At 37.8% G+C, this 16,858-nt stretch overlaps 1 protein-coding gene across 1 annotated transcript; it reads left to right on the top strand.

The window, feature by feature from the left end:
• Positions 1-246: 246 nt before the first annotated feature.
• crlf1b (cytokine receptor-like factor 1b) lies at positions 247-13,976 on the top strand. The gene is made up of 8 exons (XM_061738953.1): positions 247-304; positions 1,341-1,619; positions 3,942-4,071; positions 4,263-4,435; positions 8,489-8,646; positions 9,852-10,020; positions 13,612-13,828; positions 13,940-13,976. The coding sequence occupies exons 1-8, from the start codon at positions 247-249 to the stop codon at positions 13,974-13,976; spliced, it is 1,221 nt and encodes a 406-aa protein (XP_061594937.1).
• Positions 13,977-16,858: the final 2,882 nt, after the last annotated feature.

Below are 16,858 nucleotides of genomic sequence, written 5' to 3'. Positions count from 1 at the left end.
ACATGCTGAGGAAACCTAATGACTTTAGACTATGTGGGAAACCAAGGGAGGAGCATATCGAGAACCTCGGTGTTGCAGCCGCTGCAGAGATGCACACATCCAGGCTAAACTCCCTGCAGTCAGTCTGAACTGTGAAGCTGCGCAGATCCCTCTGCAACTCTACCTCTCTCTGCCTGCTGTGCAACGTGGAAACTTAAAAAAAAGGAGACAGGAGCAGGAAAAGAGAAGAAGCCCAGCTCATAAACTATGATTTCCTTCATGTTTTTGCTCTTCGTTGCTCCAGAAGCGTTGTTCTCCTCAACAGGTAAGTATCAAACTTCAATAGACAGTTTATTCTGCTTGGCATTGTTTCTCTGTTGGTTCAGAGCCTAGAGGATGGATGCACACAACTGTTTATCTTACTCTTTAGTAAACAGGCATTCCTTAAAACATAATCACATTAACTCTGAGCGTAGAGTAGACGGATCAAAGCCTGTTTGATTTGGCGGTAACAAAAAACCTCATGAGATTTATTAAAATACTGTGCATGAAGAAAAACATTAGCATGCAGAGATTTATTATCATAAAGCCGACAAAGAACCTCTTTATACTGCATATTATGTCCTCACTCCTATCAACATTCATATGTTTTTACCCCTGAGCGTTATTCCTTCATATTAGTTAATGCAGAAGTTGAAAAAGCTGTAGTGATCCTTATGTTAGAGTTTAGATGCCCACCAGCAGCACCGTTATCAGGGCACATTAACACGTGTTTATACATGAAGAGGGATCCCAGTTCTCACACTCAAGCAGAATAATGAGCCGTAATATAATGTAATAATATGCAGACAGGGAAGTAAAAAAAGAAGAATAACGAGGGGTTTCTCATGGGCATCAATCATAAGGGCAGACGCTGCCTCAGAAGGGCTGGGTATGGAAAAGCATTCACGGATTGTACTGACACGCCATGGTGACCTTTCTGAGGGTTTCAAGCGAGGCTTCATAAATCCACTTCATTACGAGGTCATAAATATGTGCTGAGATGCTGCTTTGTTGTGGTACAGCGCTGCTGCTGCGCTCAAAAAATACACATATATACACACACATGCACGTTTTCATGGGGGCGACTTGTAACTTTTAGTCAAATGATTTCTTTGTACATAACATAAATGAATGAATGGAAGGAATGAAACTGTCCTCCAAAACAGATGTTCAGGAGTTAATATAATTTGTGATGTATTGTCTAAAATATGAAAGGTGTGAAATTAATCTTTCATTGTTTTTAGAGTTTGCACATTTGTTCAGACAACAAAGAATGTATCAAGGCTTCAAAAGGTGCCCTGTGTATGTCCGTAACCCAGATGTTGCAGTGATATCCCCCCAGGATCCCGCCTTGCACATCGGTTCCAGCCTGACAGCCACGTGCGAGGTCAGCCCCGACCTCGGCCTCCACGCCAGCGGGATATACTGGACACTGAACGGTGTGCGTGTATCCAGCAGCAACTACAGCATCGTGTCCTCCAACGTCCTCAGTGTCACCCTTCACGCTCTCAGCGGCTCCAAGCAGAAGTCTGGAGACAACCTGGTGTGTCATGGGGAGGATGGACGCATCCTGGCTGGTTCCTGTCTCTACGTGGGCTGTAAGTGGAAGCTGATCCTTTATGTTGCGATGGCTGGCTTCAAGTTGTTTCACGGACCAAAGAGTCTGAAGGACAGGTGGGGATGTGAATGTGATATGATAAAATAATCACGTAATGGCTTTTCAGACACTAATAAATCGGTGTATTCTCGCCTTTAGCTGATCAACTCTCAACAAAATTCTTGTACTCACTTTAATTTCAGCAGAATTCAGATAAAATATTACCCAATCCATCATATAAAATGGTACAATCAGAAGGTCAAACTTTTGTAAACGTTTATAATTGATCAGAGGTGTCAAGTAACAAAGTACAAATACTTCATTACCTTACTTAAGTAGAAATTTTGGTTATCTATACTTCACGACTTTTTACTTTTACTCCTTACATTTTCACGCAATTATCTGTACTTTTTACTCCTTACATTTTAAAAACAGCCTTGTTACTCTATTTCATTTCGGCCTTTAAAAAAAAACTATCCAGTTAAATTGCTCCATCCGGATAGAGTGAATTTGGTTGTGGTTGTTTCAGATGTTCTTGTCCAGTTTTGTTCTTACATCCGTTCCCTCAGATTCCTGCAACTAAACTTGGATGTACATTCCAATAAAGGTTAGGATAAATGATAACATGCCTCTGAAGTTTGACTTTTTGCACCATTACAATACTTATAGGCAACTAGTCATCATATCTCCTGCTCTCTGAAACACATGTTAATGCTCAATAGTACACATATATGCTTCTTTAATATATTTGCATTATACTAAGATGCATTCATTTTCAATGGCTTTTGTCCTTAATGGCTTTTCCCCCCTTACATTACTTTTACTTTTATACTTTTAAGTAGTTTTGAAACCAGTACTTTTATACTTTTACTCGAGTAAAAAACTTGAGATGATACTTCAACTTCTACAGAAGTATTTTTAAACTCTAGTATCTATACTTCTACCTGCGTATTGAATGTGAATACTTTTGACACCTCTGTAATTGATCACCGGTTGATTGGTGTGGTACGGAGCGTATCCTCAACCCGTTGTGACTGCTAGTTACTGATCAAAATACAAATGCTAATTAAAGTTACTTACAGTTGCATGTAAAAGGTTTATTTTGAGAAAAAAATCTATATATGTTTATGTCAACTCTTCATATTAAAGCGTCCTTTGGAAAAGTATCAAAGCCTTCAAATGCTTTTTGTGGCCAACTATGAATTTTTCAGTTCTTATACAGTATGTGGATTTATCACATTTTTCTTCCTGGGAAAGGCCTCTTATTTTATGAGATTCTTGGGTGATCTTGGATGCACTGCCGTTCTGAGGTCTATCAAAGGATTTTCAGAGATGTTTAGATAGTGGGATTGTGTGGGCCATGGCCAAACCCTTCTCCTCGTGAGGTAGTCCACTGAGGATTATAAGGTGTGTTTGTGAACTACATCACGTTGTAGAGGCCATCCTGCTGTCATCTTTGTTTTTTTTTTTATGATTTCTTCTTCTATTATTTTCTATTCTTTTTTGTTGTTGTTTGCTCCCAAAATTTGCTGATGTTTTACTGAATTACAGACTGAGGAAACAGACTCTTATAGATACTCTGATACATATTTCTTGGCTTTGCTCTCTCTTGGCTGCTGATGTTAAAATAAAATCTAAGATAAGATGGATTAAGATCAAATCTAAAGTTGGATCCGACTGCCACTGTCCAAAAATGTTGCTTAATTTATAATAGCACAAAAAAAAGACATATAATAATAAGTCTTACTTCCTTAAAATGTTTGAAACATCTCTCATTTAGCTTTCAGAGATCAGTTCATCCTCAATCACCAAGTATTCAAAAGAATCTCATTAGGGACACCAAACATTTACATGCCATTGTACATAATATGAATGTTAATAACCAGAACAATATAAGATGAGCATCCTCATAATTAATTAGTTTCTTAACATATCAGCTTGTTTTGGCCCAGATTGCATGGCTCTTTATCTTCATCCGTCACCACGAGTGCATCTTGGTTGAATCACATTTTCAGATCAACTGGATTTGATTAAGTTCAGTTCATTAATATTATATTAATACCCAATATCTGGATGCAGACAGTATTATGATGTAGAAGGTTGAAGCTGTGGCCACGGATGATCTTGTGAAGCAGTCTGTGTTGAACCTGAAGAAATCTAACTGAGAAGGCTGTTATTTAATCAGTGTGTTGTGTAGCAGATGGCAGGGCATGTGATGTACATTCATATTTGTAACTTATGCAACATTCTGCTTTTTCATAGTTATTATTTTTGTATGGATTTTTGTGTGTATTTATTTTTTGTTCTGCGGTTTTTTTTTCAGTGCCTCCAGAAAAGCCAGTCAATTTAAAATGTTGGTCCCACAATGCAAAGGACTTGAGATGCAAATGGAGGTTGGGTGGGCGGGGTGAGACCCACATCACAACTAAATACACCCTCAAGTACAAACTGAGGTGAGCTACCCCAGACCTGATGCAGATCACAGGTCATCACCTCACCAAACAGCCCTGGAGTAGACTAGATACAAGTCTACAGGAATGTATGCGGCGTACACACTTTATGGCGTGTAGCTGGACGCTGTTTTGCCTTGTAGAGGAAAAGCTGACAAGAGCAAATGCATTTGCCCTTTTGGTTTTGTGTTCAGGTGGCATGAAAGAGAAAATGAATGTGAGAATTACAGCACAGTGAAGAAAGACTACTCTTGTTACATCGCTGGAAACATCGCCCTCTTCACCCCATATCAGATCTGGGTGGAGGCAACTAATCAGCTGGGCTCAGCCGCCTCTGACATCACCTACCTGGACATCCTTGATATAGGTAAGAAACGCCTTTTTTTCTTACTAGTGAGAGAAAAATCAATATTGTATCCCAAAAGGCGAGCCATGGGCTTGATTGAAACACACTGACACGGTTTTCTTCTAAATTATTAAACAAGTTCAGGATTAAGTAATCTTGGGTAAATAACCCAATATTGTGTATTTAGAACATTAAAAAATATAAAAATGCAAAATGCAATACTGCAAAATGTTGAATTTAGAATAAAAATATCATATTTGAGGATAAGTGAGCCTCTGAGCAAAGGCTCAATTACATTAATACATTCCTGCACAAATATTTTACCGTTACGTTAGTGAACCTTTGAAAATGATAAAAATTCCTGAATCAAAAAATATGGATGGACAATTATTTTGTAAAATAGAAACACTACAGGCAGAGAACATAATATTTTTTATCATCATGAAAACTCCCCTTGAATATTAAAGGTTATACATTTCTTATAGAAGTTTAGACATTCTTTTGTTTGAAGATGCAAATAAGGCATTTTTAATTAAACTATAAAAATACCCAACAGGCAAAGTTAGAAAACACTGTCGCCGAGCTCTCCAAAACTAATATATCATCAATGGACAGAAAGAAAATCAGAGCTACATTAAACTCTCTGGAAAAGGGAAAAAAAGAGAAAAAAAGAGAAGAAAACATTTTCATTAAGAATTTCTGTTGAATTTAATATTAAATAAGAGGTTATAACTGGTTGAAAGAATACAACCAAAAAACCTTTGAAGCTGATTGCTATTTTAAAATATTCTTCAAAAAAGAGAAAATATGTCCAACATACAAATTTAAGTGATTTTTTTTTCTACACTTTGTTCATTTGACATTTCAAAACGCAGGATTCATAGTGATTTGATAGGGGCAGTAGCAATATGCATTCATTAACTATTTTACCCTACTCATCTTTAGGTCTCCCCTTAACTGATTTTTGTATTTATTCATTTTCTCTGACTTTTTCAGCTCTACAGTTTTAGTCAAAAAGGTAACATGTTTTATGGAACTGGAAATCTTTAGTGATTAGTATGCTTTCAAACAAAAGGAAAGAAAATATTTCAAAAATTATAAAGTAGAGCTGCACATCAATGTTTACTTTTGATGCACATCGCATTTCCTTGACATGAAACGTTGACATTTCTGCTGTAAACCTAAATTGCTGATTTAATAACAAAATTTAAGACCTAATAAAATGATTCAAGGACACATAACAAATGCTGGTGGAGCTGCTTCAATAATCTCATGAACATTGTTCGCCAGAAACACCAGTATGACCTTGATATCACTTAATAACAAGAATTAATAACCCCCAGATCCCCAACTTGAATAAAAACAGGCTCATGTCTGTAATATCTGGGAAGTCTTTTTTCCCAGGAAAAAACAACTGAGCGGGTTCAAAGTTAAAAAATAAAATGTCTACTTACTGTTCATCCAGTAATGACCCTATTATATTGTTGTTGTTGTTTTCATAGTCTGCTTTGCTGTTTCCTTCTCTCCAGTTTTACATTCGTTTGCCTTCGATCGTGCTGCATATGGCAAACACATTTCTGTCAGAGGAAGCATTCATTTTTATGGTTTCAGGCTGCTTCTCTCAAAAAGTGCCCTTTTTTTTTCTAAAGTCATGATTTTAGCTGTGTTTTTGTGGCTTAGCAGATACTTCTCATTTAAATGTTTCACTCGTTACCCCAATTGAGTTAATTATGTTTTAACAATAGAAGCTATTCCGGCACATTTTCACGCCCAGATATAACAGCAGAACATCACGACTCCCAGGAAACACCACGTTTATTAACAGTAGATAATAATCCTCTCTCTGCATTCAGACTTCAGCAGGTAAACTATGAGGGTTTGTAGGAGGCAGCAAGGGCAATAATGTCATATATCTGATGTATTGCACTCCAAGAATGATAGAAACCATTAGTTATGAGAACATTTGATTCAACATTCTTCCTTTAAACAGAAGAAACAAAATACGTAATCTGTTAGAAGCAGAAGGTTACATCACAAGGCCGTTTACAGGACGCTCTTAATAGGTTTCTTCCATTGTCTCATACTGTTATCCCTTTAATCTTCCATCCATTTTTCCTTCCTTCAAAGCACTTGAACAACCTTGTTCCAACAAATTGTGATTCAGTGATGAATGAGGTACGACATGCTCTCACAAGAAGTAGAGTGACCTGAAACGAAGTCTACTAGCCCCCTGGTAACTGTTTGGTAGCCACCTGCAGACATTTTGACACCTTCTTGAAGATTAGAAAAATGAGGAAAGAAGTACAATTCAAGTGCTTAATGCTAAGATATTGGATGCCTCAGGTAACTTTTATTTATTTGACAGACTGTAGCCTCATGTCTCACAAGTATAGCTCTAGGTCAGGGGTCGGCCACCCAAAATGTTGAAAGAGCCATATTGGACCAAAAACACAAAAAACAAATATGTCTGGAGCCTCAAAAAATGAAAAGTCTTGTATCAGCCTTAGAATGAAGACAACACATGCTGCATGTTTCTATATTAGCTATAACTGGGGGAAGATTTATTTTTTTCATTATGCACTTCGAGAAAAAAGTCAAAATGTCGAGAAAAAAGTCAAAATGTCAAGATTAATGTTGATGTACAATCTTGAGAAAAAAGTCAAAATGTCGAGAAAATAGTCGAAATGTCAAGAAAAAAGTCAAAATGTTGAGAAAAAAGTAGAAATGTCAAGATTAATGTTGAAGTACAATCTTGAGAAAATAGTCGAAATGTCAAGAAAAAAGTCGAAATGTTGAGAAAAAAGTCGAAATGTCGAGAACAAAGTTGAAATGTCGGGATTAATAATGAAGTACAATTTCGAGAAAGAAGTCTAAATGTTGAGAAAAAAGTCGAAATGACGAGAAAAAAGTCGAAATGTCGAGGAAATAGTAAAAATTTCGAGGAAATAGTAAAAATTTCGTGAAAAATGTCAAAATTTCGAGAAAAAAATTGAAATGTCAAGATTGAAAAAGGAAAGGAATAAGGAAGAAAAAAAGGAAAAAAAGAAGAAAGAAGAAGAAAAAAAAAAAAGAAAAAAAGAAGAAAAAGGTCAAACATTTTTGAAAAAGCTCCAGGGAGCCACTCGGCGCTAAAGAGCTGCATGCGGCTCTAGAGCCATGGGTTGCCGACCCCTGCTCTAGGTGATGCACATTTCACAATGTTAAACATTCAGCAATCAGCAGCCACAAAGTAAAGTGTTAACAGGTAGTTCTTCAGTTCACGGCATAAAGATGATAAACACTGGTAAACACGGCAGCCACACCTGTGTGAGTATGAATGTGATGGTCGGGTCCTCAGAGCACAGGTCATGAAATACCACCAAACATCATTCTATCTGTATAGAAAAATCCCAATGGAAAAGATGATAGATACCGCAACGTGCAAATGTTTCCCAAACACACCTCTAAGTTCACAATCAAGTATTTCAAGAGGTAAAAGCTAAATGTTTTGCCACAATCCTGCAAAATGGTGTGAAGGGATTTCAAAGGAACTGAATGATTACAAACAGCGTTGGCAGAAACGGACAATGCTTTCCAAATAGCTCTACAATTATTGATTCAAACCCTTTTGTTACTTTGAAACCAAGTGAAAACTAAAAGAAGGTCACCTCTGATGTGTGTGTGTGTGTGTGTGTGTGTGTGTGTGTGTGTGTGTGTGTGTGTGTGTGTGTGTGTATATATATATATATATATATATATATATATATATATATATATATAAAAATGATGGCAAATTTATTCCTTTTTGGAGATCAGATCATATGTTACAAACTCAGATACTTATAGCAATTAAAACATTTAAAAAAAGACGTTTTGCATGCCACACTGTGACCACATGACATCTAATAACTGCTTAAAAACCATAGTTGTTCTCATTACTGAGATTAATTGATACACCTATAGATGCTTTCTTCCTGTGACACTAGTCTGCTCAGTGTGTTACGTCCTAATGTTCATTTTGGGTTTCACTTTACTTTCACTGTGGACTGTCTGTCTATCATCTTTGCACAAACCTTTTAACTCTCGTTTGTGCAGTGACCACTGACCCTCCTGCCAACGTGCACGTGAGTCGTGTGGGCGACCTCGAGGATCAGCTAACTGTGCAATGGGCCAGCTCCCTTCAGCTCAAAGACATCCTGTTTCAGGCCAAATATCAGATACGCTACAGACTGGAGGACGCCACTGACTGGAAGGTCACAACATCAGCACGAAAAAGCTGCTGTTTAAATGTTTGAGCTGTGTTGTTGATTGATGGGAGTATAAAAGTTTCCCCTGATGCATCTCCAGTCTCTCGACTTTGTCTTCCTTGTATTCAGATCTCAGTCTTGCACGTAATCTTTCACTGTTGCCAGGGAAGCGTAGCAGGTAGATTTTCAAACCTGGCTTTGATCCCAAAGTGTGAAAGTGGAGGTTTTTTTTAAAACCTTTGCTCTTTCAAACTGCTTCTTTGATGTTTTTGAATAGGCTAAAAATGCATTTCTTTGAATCTGTACTGAATGAGGAAATAATCCTTGAGAGGAAACATGAACACATTTTGAAAAACTGATTGTAAGATAGACTTTTATGCCCGTGCCACAGATATTGTATACACTTGTAAATACATACAAAAGGTTTTAAGCTCTCATCCTGCAAAATGAATTGAACACAAACCTGAAAATATGAATGGATGAGAATTTGAACATCCACAGAGCTGGAAGTGATTTTAAAAATGTGTCACCAAATATTTCTTCTTGTGGAGGAGGTGTATTTTACGACGGAGTATTAGGGCCAAACTAAAAAGACAAAAAAAAAAAAAAAAAAATGGAAATTACGAGAATAAAGTCATAATAATATGAGAATAAAGTCGTAAAATTACCATAATAAAGTCATAATGTTGTGAGAATAAAGTCGTAATATTACGAGAATAAAGTCATAATATTTTGACAATAAAGTGGTAATATTACGAGAATAAAGTCGTAATATTAAATATATTATAAATATATAAATATAACTTCACAAGATGCTCAATATTCTTCATTTTAACACAGGGAGAAGATGCTCTTCCTGTTAGAGTTCTCATAAATTAACACTTTATTCTCGTAATATTATGACTTTATTCTCATAAATTAACACTTTATTCTCATAAATTACCACTTTATTCTTGTAATGTTACGACTTTATTCTCGTAATATTACGACTTTATTCCCGTAATATTACGACTTTATTCTCATAATATTACGACTTTATTCTATTGCGACTTTATTCTCGCACCATTATGACTTTATTCTCGTAATTTTACAACTTTATTCTCATTATATTATGACTTTATTCTCGTAATTTCCAATTTTCTTTTGTTTTAGTTTGGCCCTAATACTCCGTCGTAGTATTTTGAAGCTTTGCGTCTTTTTTTCTTCTTCAGGTGGTGGATGATGTGGGAAATCTGACATCCTGCAGGCTGGCGGGCCTCAAGCCAGGGACCGTCTATTTTGTCCAAGTGAGGTGCAACCCAGTGGGGATCTTTGGCTCCAGGAAACCTGGCATCTGGAGCGACTGGAGCCACCCGACGGCCGCCTCCACCCCCGCCAGCGGTATGTTCCTCACAAGTACAAACACCACAATGCTGGACAATGTTTGTTGTATCTGAGCCTCTGGAAGTGGATCTGTTTTCATGGAAGCTGATAACTGCAGTGACTTTATTGAAAGAGTAAAAACAAAACTGTGCATGTGTTTGTATTTGGATGGGATGAAGTCTACTAATATTTAAAACTCTAGCTCTGTCTGAAGTATCCACGGCTGTCTCGCCGGCTTGCTTTTAAATGCCGGGCCAACCATCTGCGATGTCATCAAATCTTGATCGTTGGTTCCTTTCTAATAATCAACCTTTCATTGCCAATTAAAGTCTAGAAAACAATGTCCCTTATCCCCTTCAACATCCTGCACAGGAAGATGGAGGCCGCATGTGACCCGGAGAAAAGCAAACATCAATGGGGTCGTTAGCTTGATAGAGATCTCCACGCAGAGGATTAGGGGAACTACAAAGAGCTGGGGGAACATGATAGATTTTTGTCGTCCGCTTCAAAGATCGATCAAGTTAAGAAGCTGCTTGTCTGTCGGCGGCACACGCAGAGCCTATAAAGCTTGAGTGGATGCAGGTTTGGGAGCAGGAGGAGCAGATAATAGGTTGCTTAGGTTATGCAGTGTTTACTCCCCAGAGAGAGGAAGTTGTTATTGAGCTCTTTCATTAAGGAAGAACGTCCTCTCTAGGAAGCCAAATATAATATGTCAACTTCACAGTTCACAAAAACTCCCCTGCTAAACGTGTCTGTTCACATGAAACTTTAACCCATTTTGAAATGAAAAATGACTCATCATAAAAGCGGAGGACCACGCTGTTCCTGAGACACTTTGGAGATGCCTTTTTATGATTTTTTTATGTACTGGATTATACTTAATGTTACATCAGAGAATTATGTTAGCGTTTTTAAAATCAATTTTAGGAAAAGAACGAGTATTAAAAATGTAATTTCCATTCTGGCATCAAAGTTAAGAACTTTTGGTTATTTTATACACCAAATAATTACTGAATCCAAAGAAATCCAACAGTTTGTGAATATGAACATTATTCTGGTTGCTACTAAATGACAATGTTGGACCATTAACAGTATGTTATAGAAGTGTTGGGGTTTGCAAGATTTTATGATATAATGAAACCTATCCTCTGAAGGAGAGTATTCGTCTGCCCCTTTTTCCACAAATACAGCTGTAAGTCACTTGTAAGTGTGGCACACACCCAGTACTCGAGTTGAGGGGGGATGAGGGGGGATGGCATCCCCCCTGAAATAAAAACGGTCAAAATCATCCCCCCTGTAAAATTGCCATCCCTCCTTTCCATCCCTTATGCCATTTCATCAATGAATGTGGTTTTACTGCTATTTCTACATTTAGAGTCATCACCAGAAAAATAACACCAGAAAAATAACTTATTTGACAATTTTCACCTGTTTCAAGTAAATTTTCACTTGAAATAAGTAAGAAATCTGCCAGTGGGACAAGATTTATCTTCTCATTACAAGCAAAAAAATCTTGTTCCACTGGCAGATTTTTCTACTTATTTTAAGTGAAAATCTACTTGAAACAGGTGAAAATTGTTGTTTTCTTCCAGTGATGAGTCTTGTTTTAAGTGTTATGAGATTTTTTTTACTAAAATGAGACATTTTAACTAGAAATAAGACAAATATTCTTAAGATTTTGAGTTTTTGCAGTGATCCATTTTACTTATCCTGTGAAGGACAGAATCATATTGATAAGTTCAGAGAACTGTTTTTTATTGTTGTGTATTTGATGTAAGCCCAGTGGATATTTAAAGCTTACAGAAGGCTGCATTTAACTGCTGCTATGTCATTCCTGCAGTATTTCTGCAGGTGTTTTGGTCACTGCTATTATTTGTAATATATTATATTATTTGTAATCAGCACAAATTATCTGTCCCCATATGATAAAATCCACCATCCCCGCTGATCTTTTTTTACAACTCGAGTACTGCACACACCACCAGTTAGATAACTTACGTTTGTGCATAAAACTCTTTAACCCATAATGGACTGATGCCTTGAGGCCATTCCAACATTTTTAACCAGTCCAGTGGAGCTTGAGCAGTGTTTTGAAAGGCCCAGTTGTAGCGTCTCCTCATTGACCGCCGTAGCGTTCATCTCTCCTTCAGTCCATTACAACTTTCCACTTCCTGCAGATGAAAAAGTTTCCCAGAGAACAGTGCTACCACCTCTTTTACTATAGGATTATTGTCCTTTAGATCAGTGTCTCCCAACCTGGGGTCCGGGCCCCCCCTGGGGGGGCGAAACTTTGTCTGCTTTGAAATTATGCAGTTGTAAAAATTATATTTGCAGAATGAGTCATTCATAAGACATTGTTAGGAATAATTTATCAATGTCTTGAATATCTTTTGTGTTTTTTTATAGACTGGTGAAAAACAGGAAATGATTTCATTCCTTATTATTATATCATTACTCAACATTTAATCTACTCCGACAGGTTGTTAAAGAAAAATGTTAAAAAAAATGGTGGTCTCATATTAAAAGAGACATTTTTCAGAAATATTTTTATGTCCTTTTATGTCCTTTTGTGTGTATTTTATACATTGGTGACATTGGAGAGAAACAAAGTCATATGTATACAGGTTAAACCAAAGAGAAATGTATCAAAAAAACATAATTAATGTTCATTTTTTCAATTAAAGACTATTTTGGTGCTAGTATGTACGGGTCGGGGGGCCCGGCTGGTCTTAGACACGAGTATAGGGGGGAACAAGGAAAAAAGGTTGGGAACCACTGCTTTAGATGACTGTCTTTTCTTTTCTTTTTTATCACATACAAAGTTTACAATGATGGTTGATGGATCATTTTTTCGGCGACTATGATATTACGCAAAAGTTGATCGATTTTTCTTTCTCTGGATACGATTTCTGTTAGCCACGAGTGAAGGCCTGAAGCAATTTAAATCTACTAAGTATTCATAATTTCCTCTAATTTCCTCTTTGCCTCGTCTGCCCAAAAGTAAAATAAACACTTCAGCCACATGTCGATATGTTGTTACCTGCACAACAGTCACCGTTGAATCTGTTTCAGTTTAGTTTTATTTAGCACATACAATAAAAAATAACATCACACAAATAAGTGCAGTTAAAAGAAACTGTGCAGGGAGGAGCGAGCAAGCCAGTAGGCTTACGAGGAGCCCCCACCTAATAACATTTAACAATAAAGTTATGAGGATACAAAATCATAAAATAAAAATAAATAATACATCATAAAAATTGCATGCAGAACATGAATGAAAATAAAAAAATACTGTAGACCTATGATCACATGATCATGAAAATATGAATATTATGATGAACAAATGGCAACACAGAATATGAAGTACAAAAGAACATTAACAGTGGGAAAAGCAAGAGCTTTCTTGACTATATTGTTGAATTAAATGCTCTCTTGAGCGACTTTTGAAAATGGATAGGGACCTACAATTGTTTGCAATATGGTACCAAATACTAATCTGTGCAACCTCTTGAGTGAGACTCCTTTCCTTCACACTGTTTTCCCATCCTTCCACTCCCTCTCATCTCCTGTCTCCTCTCATCATCCACCACCCTCCTTTTCTTCTTCCAGGGCAGCTCCAAAGACCCTCATGTGACCCTAAACCTGCTGAGCAGAACACCTTGCGGCGGGAACTCAAGCAGTTCTTTGGCTGGCTCCGCAAGCACGCCTACGGCTGCACCGGCATGTCCATCAAACTGTACGATCAGTGGAGGGTTTGGCTTCAGAAATCACACAGGACACGCATCCAGGTAGGTAAGCAGAATCGGACTTTTCTCTTCACTCATTTGTGCCGAGCTGCCCTCACACACACACACACACACACACACTCATCCAGCTGCTGTATCTGTATGCTATACGCTGAATTTTTAACCCTACCCTTTGTTTGCCATATGGTCAGCATTGTTACACACAAAAAGAGGAAAGATTCCCCTTGAACTGGCTCGGAGGAATTTCAGTCTCCACTTTATGATCAGGTAAAATGTGCGGTTTAGACTTTACAGGCCTAGAAGTGGGAGCATAAAAGGGGTTATGTTCTCCGTCAAGCAGTCTGATTTTATTACATATTTTAATGAGTGGACTTCTGATCTTCAGTCGATGACCACAACAAAGAAAAATAAACATGTAAATGTAATTAACAACCCACTGAAATGTGCTCCTTTGGTCTGCTCTTGGCATGGCAACCCCCTTTTTACAAAAAAACGACTCGGGGACGAACGGCACGCAAAGCCCCGGGATCGTCCCTGTCTTTATGCAACTCTGTAAAGAGTTCCCATCCCTCAGCCTGCGTTGTCCGCTGCGTAGTCCTTGAACTTACACAAGCCCTCAGACTACCTTACTCAATTAGCTCAGCGGTCTTCAGATTTTTACTGCATTATGGGCCATAAGCTGTCAGCTGAGTAATGTCTTTGTTCACAAAGTGTGGCAGGTTCCCACTGATTACCTTCAGAGAAATGTAGCAGGGGTCTGGAAAAGCTGCATGATGAATACGAGATCGTCTAAAGAGAGACTGGGAAGGGGAAAAAAAAGTGGCAGCCAGACAGCACTCCAGCGATGATTAGTGGAGTCTTCCTGAAACATTCCTGTACAAAAACCATCTTGATTCTGTCTTTTCAGATTCTGCAAGACAATAACTCGTAGCACAAAGGATCAGCACCACTGTGGTGTTTCATTTAAGAGCTGTATGAAGAGACAATGACAGACACTGGACATGAAGGTCCCAGCCGTGTGAGGCGTCCAAATCCCCACTCGAAGGACTCAGCAATGTTTGGTCATAAAGGCTTCACTCGAGTTTTACAAGGCCTTGGTGGAAGATAACACGAGCGGGACAAAGCAGCCTTTTTCTGCCGTTTCCACAGATGTCGCGTAGATCTGTTTTCAATTGTATAAAATATTCCAGCCGACAATAACAGCAAAATATTTTGATCCGTCTTTCATAAACATCTCAAGCTGAATGCCCTCTTCAAACTTTTACAACTGACTGGAAAAGTAAGTGAACCCTTAAGATTTATGAACTCAGTGAAAGCTTATTGGAGCCCGTGGTTTGCAGTAGGAGTCGCATTAATAAACTGGTCTTGGAGGTGAGGTTTACAGCTACTTTTACTGATGAAACATTTTACATTTACCTTATTCACAAGAGGCATCTGCTGATGAAAGCCATACTGTGGTGTGAACTTAAAAGGAGATGTCCAAACACATATGATCAAGAGTGATTGACCTGCAAAAGGCTGGATAAGGACAGAAAGTGTTTAGACATCCATCAACCCGTATAAAAAGTTTAGCTCTGTGGCAGCCAGTCAACGTGACCCCAAAAAACTGTAGAAACCTCCACAAGTAACAATTAAAGGTTGCAGGTGTCACCAGAAATGCCCAAAATATCTAATTATGAAACTAGCAAATGTAATTTTTAAGGACCGTACGGCCAAGCACAGGAGTCCTCGCTGCTCTCCCAAATGTTTGCCAAAGAGCCCCTCGGTAATCTACAAAGTTACGGAGAAAATATCTTGTGGACTGATGGAGCAAGTATTGATCTGTTCAGGAATACTCAGTACTCTCCATGAGAGAGTCACAGCTCACCAAACATGATCCCAGTGGTGATTAATTAGGGAAGAGCACCCTACCTGGGTCTTCCTACCATGGACCACTTGCCATCACTGAGAGGGAAAATTAATTCCTAAATTCATCAATCTCCTACAGCAGTGTCTCCCAACCTGGGGTCCGGGCCCCCCCTGGGGGGGCGCCAGAGATCTCTGGGGGGGAGCGAAACTTTGTCTGCTTTGAAATTATGCAGTTGTAAAAATTATATTTGCGCACGTTAAATAAATAAAAAATCATAATAACACACCTAATGGAATACTGTAATCCAAGTCTGTATAAACCCACTTAGAAAATATATTTTGGTCATTTTAAAATACTAAGTTATTTATCAGGATAAAAACTTAAAAACGTATTATTATATCGTTATTCAACATTTAATCATACTACTACTCTGACAGGTTGTTAAAGGAAAAATGTTAAAAAAATGTTGCTCTCATATTAAAAGAGACATTTTTCAGAAATATTTTTATGTCCTTGCAATTATTTTCTGTGTGTATTTTATACATTGGTGACACAAAAGGAAGGTGAGAAAAACAAAGTACAGGGTAAACCAAAGAGAAATGTATAAAAAAAACATAATTAATGTTCATTTTTTCAATTAAAGGTTTGTAACGAATAAGTTTACTCTTTTGGTGCTAGTACGTACGGGTCGGGGGGCCTGGTTGGTCTTAGACACAAGTAGGGTGGGCTCCAAGGAAAAAAAGGTTGGGAACCACTGTCCTACAGGATAATGTCAGAGTGACTGTCCAAAGGTGAAGATCAGCAGAAGTTGGGTGAAGCAGCAGGTCATAAGACCGGGCATCTCAGCTCGTCCACCGCAGAGCGTCTCCGTCTCTGTGGGGTTTACACCAGATGTATGAATCAGCGGAACTATGAGCGTTTTGGCTTGTAGTCACTGCAGTCAGAGCATGTTTAATCAGCTATTAGCTCCAAGGGTTCACTTACTTTTCCCACTTGTATTGTTAATGCTTAATGGTTGTATTAAATAAAGAGAAGAATGTATAATTGTGTGTTACCAGCTTAAGCACACTCATTAATAGTTTATAGTTGAATGATTTTTTTTTTGTTCATTTCCCAAACTAACTACAGTATTTGCTCAAAGCTTTGTAATTATTACCTATATTTTTGTAACTGCATATTTAAGCCTAATTGTATCACTAACATACTTTTACTGTACAAGTTGGCTAATGGTCAAGAAGTAAAGCAAATTTTGTAAAGCGTC

This window comes from Cololabis saira, chromosome 13 (genome assembly GCF_033807715.1).
Source record: "Cololabis saira isolate AMF1-May2022 chromosome 13, fColSai1.1, whole genome shotgun sequence".
NCBI lineage: Eukaryota > Metazoa > Chordata > Actinopteri > Beloniformes > Belonidae > Cololabis > Cololabis saira.
Note: the sequence above shows the minus strand (reverse complement) of the source record. Positions and strands in the feature narration are given on the sequence as shown.

What these genes read in the sequence shown, in the direction of transcription:
- crlf1b (XM_061738953.1), top strand. Translation starts at nt 247, where the DNA reads ATGATTTCCTTCATGTTTTTGCTCTTCGTTGCTCCAGAAGCGTTGTTC. An exon ending in AGGACGCCACTGACTGGAAG is followed by an intron (nt 8,647 to 9,851) that starts GTCACAACATCA and finishes TTTCTTCTTCAG; the next exon opens with GTGGTGGATGATGTGGGAAA. An exon ending in ACTTTTCTCTTCACTCATTT is followed by an intron (nt 13,829 to 13,939) that starts GTGCCGAGCTGC and finishes CCATATGGTCAG; the next exon opens with CATTGTTACACACAAAAAGA.